Source organism: Ochlerotatus camptorhynchus, unplaced genomic scaffold (genome assembly GCF_037179485.1).
Source record: "Ochlerotatus camptorhynchus isolate MF236.1 unplaced genomic scaffold, CSIRO-AGI_Acam_v1.1 ptg000124l, whole genome shotgun sequence".
In the NCBI taxonomy this organism is placed as follows: domain Eukaryota; kingdom Metazoa; phylum Arthropoda; class Insecta; order Diptera; family Culicidae; genus Ochlerotatus; species Ochlerotatus camptorhynchus.
In genome coordinates, this window is record NW_027040614.1 from 3,609,184 (window position 1) to 3,612,465 (window position 3,282).

Consider the following 3,282-nt stretch of genomic DNA (forward strand, 5'->3'; position numbering starts at 1 on the left):
CATCGGAAAATTCGAAATTCACGCTGCGCGAATCGAAAATCCAAACGAGCTCGTCCGATCCGATCTGTAGAAAGTAGGTACACGTGTGTTTTTGTTGGCCCTCGGATTTTGTTGTGATAAAAATTAAAATCGCTGTGAAAGAACTACTGATGATGAACTCCCCGCCTATGATGGACCAGCAGAGTCCAAATTGTTCTGCCTCTCTTATGGAAGGTTTCCTGCAGGAAGCTCAGCGGAAGAGTCAGTCGTTTGAGCAGCCGGCACCGGAGCCAGAAATGTTGCATAATCCGTACGCCGGTTTCGATCCACATGCCGGCATCAACTGGCTCTTTCCGATTGACTTTACCAGTTCGGAGTACCTGCCGTTGATTGCCGAGAAGTGTCTTTACCACAATTCGTTGGTCATCCTGCCGAACAAGAACGAGAAATCTTTCGTCACCGCGATCACGATGTACAACATTTACCGTTGGTACCCGCTGGGGAAGATCATATACGTAGCTCCGAAGCGGGCTATGATCGACGATCAGAAAGCCGCTTGCGAGCGGTTCATGAAGTTGGCACCAACGGACGTGGTGGATATGCACAGTGTGAAAGTGCACGAACGGGCCCGGTACTGGATGGGCAAGAGGGTGTTCTTTATCTCGTCGACGATGATGATTAGCGATATCAATCGCTCCGCCCAGGATATGCCAGTGATGGACAAAGTCAAGCTGATTGTCATAGATGAGCCGCAGTTGGATCAGCGTGCCCACGCGAAGATCATTCAGAAGCTGCTGGAGTTTACCAAGAACTTCCGGGTGCTGTGCGTGTCGACGACTTCGAGCAAGACGGTGGAGGCGAACCTGCTCAAGACGTGGCTGATTTCGAACATCGAGCTACAGTGGGGTAATCCGCACGAAACACCGGAGGATTGGTTGATGAACAAGAAGGAGATCAGCCACATTTCAGTGCCACCGGGGCCGTCACTAGAGGCGCTGCTGATGGAATTGAAGGAGATTGCCCAGCGCTACATGCAGAAGCTGCTCGTGTCCAAGCTGATTGCCAAGGGAGAATTTGAACGGATCTCGGTGGAACAGATCCAGCAGGAGAGGAACCGCTACGAGCAAACTATACTGACCGGGGTGTTGCGTAAGGATCATCACGATGTGATGTTGAACTTCCACATGACCGAAAAGTTGCTCCGGGGGTATCACATCCTGCAGCGTGACGGGATTGTGTCCATTTTGGAACATTTCATCCGGGAGAACGACGTACTGGTACAGGCCGATCCTAAGCTTGCTACTTACCTGCTGAAGCTTCGAAGGGGGACTTATACTTCACCGCATCCCAAGTTCCAGACATTGGAGAACTTTTTGAGGGAGTTCCATCAGGTGAGTGTGAGGTTGGGGTTGGGGTGAGGTGATCTAAAGGATTCCAAATCAAATGGTTATTGCTTATTTCGTTGCAGAGACGAGCTGATGCGAATGTTTTGATTGTGGTAGAACGGGTGGAATCTGGTGCGGTCATTCTGCAAAACCTGCGCAAGATTCAGGAATCGAAGTTCAAAATGATTATCGGTAAGAAGGGGCTTACTACAAGGTGAAGTATTTTCCACAATGATGATTGTTTTTATTTGTTTATAGATGGCAATTACTCCCAGGATGTGGAACAATTTCGCAGTGGCATGCTAAATACGTTGATCGTAACGGTTCAGGTGGAGCCGGTGCTGGAAATTGGCAAAATCGATCTGATCGTACTGTTCAACATGACGAGCCAGCCGCGGGAGTTCCTGGCCCACATTGCCCGTACCCGCGGATCGGACCCCGGTGCGATCGTCATCTTCTCCACTGATGGCACCGAGCAACAGGAAATTGACAATGTGATGAAAACTCGTCGTTTGTTCTACTACGAAAACCGGAACATTCTTCCCATTGGAGTTGACCTGTCGCAGATGATGATGCACGTCTCGCCGGGACTGATTCCGCCCGGTTTCCAGCCGAAGGGCCGTCAGATCTACTTCAACATACCGACCACATCGCAGAATGTCGCAGTCGGGGAGCAACCTGGGACCAGTGGAATTGGAGCACCGGCGGGAACCAGCCCATCGCCACAAGTTGGCGAGAAGCGCAAGATCGTGGAGGTCCTCGCCGATGTGCCGGCTACGTACGATGCGGTGAACGGACAGACCTACTACGAGGTGGTGTCGCTGAAGCAGCAGAACTTGGACATTCCACTGTCGCCTGGACCGGCCTTTACGGCCACGTGAACTTGAGGGCTTCCCTTATGGTTTTATCGCTAATGCCCTGGGCTTGTTTTCATTTTATTTTTCATTTTTTTTTTATTATTGTTGACCCGTAAGTACTATCTACCGAACGCCGGAGAGGCGTTCTAAGTCCTAAAGATGACACTGATTGAATGTAAATTTGAATCCTACATTGCCGTAAGAGTATAAGAATTTCGAATAAATTTCTTGTCGAGAGTAATACAAATCGCATTCTTTGCAGGAGGAGGGGAAAGTGACTCATGATGGATGGTCGATTCACGATTAAGACGTATGCAATGCCTTGTGCAGAAGGTTCAGACTACTGACACAGAGTTATAACAGTTATAACCAGTGCTGAGATTTGTCATTGTCACTGACAGACTTTCGCGCGATATTGACTAAATTGTTCGTCACATAGTCACTGACAGACTTGATCCTCAAAAAAACCTTCGTCAAAATCTCATTCATTTTTTCGTCAATGACAAAGATTCACCTGGTAACAAAAAGTGTAATTTAGTACATTATGTGTCACATTATTGTTATCCAAGTAGCTCAGGACGAAGATACTTGTTCACTAAAATGGATCCATGTAATTGTTTTGCTCAAGTCATTTAATTTCGTTACAAATTTGGCTAATAAATAAATCTGCACATGTTCGTCACTGACAGCATTGTCATTGACAATTGACATGGTTTGCCTTGACTATGACTGTTAGCTCCAATGAGTGACTAAAGCAGAATTGTCAATATCACCGTGTACTGTCGAGATTTTGCAGCACTGGATAACATCCTACAAGCAACAATCAATACGAAACTAACGATTTTATACCACAGACAGACATACAAATTAGTACCAACAATAGTACCATAGAGGTAACTCTAAGACCACTGGGTCCCGAAGAAAATCATTATTATTTTTGGCTCACTCAGTACCAGAACAACGGTCCCAAGCAGTCCCAAGCTATTTCACTCACCCCTGCATGTTCTGCATGAATCCACACACCCCTGATGTTATCTGTCAAACTTTCATAGCGAATCAAA

At 47.2% G+C, this 3,282-nt stretch overlaps 1 protein-coding gene across 1 annotated transcript; it reads left to right on the forward strand.

Annotated features, from left to right (window-relative positions):
• Positions 1-2,414, forward strand: LOC135699951 (Fanconi anemia group M protein-like). The gene is made up of 3 exons (XM_065220279.1): positions 1-1,370; positions 1,448-1,556; positions 1,623-2,414. Exons 1-3 carry the CDS (start codon positions 150-152, stop codon positions 2,243-2,245), a joined length of 1,953 nt encoding a protein of 650 aa, XP_065076351.1. The 5' UTR covers positions 1-149; the 3' UTR covers positions 2,246-2,414.
• The last annotated feature ends 868 nt before the right edge of the window (positions 2,415-3,282 follow it).

Bases quoted from the DNA above. Each gene is read 5' to 3' on its own strand.
- LOC135699951 (XM_065220279.1), top strand. From the start codon at position 150: ATGATGAACTCCCCGCCTATGATGGACCAGCAGAGTCCAAATTGTTCT. The intron at 1,371-1,447 runs GTGAGTGTGAGG...ATTTCGTTGCAG, and splicing joins TTTTGAGGGAGTTCCATCAG to AGACGAGCTGATGCGAATGT. The intron at 1,557-1,622 runs GTAAGAAGGGGC...ATTTGTTTATAG, and splicing joins GAAGTTCAAAATGATTATCG to ATGGCAATTACTCCCAGGAT.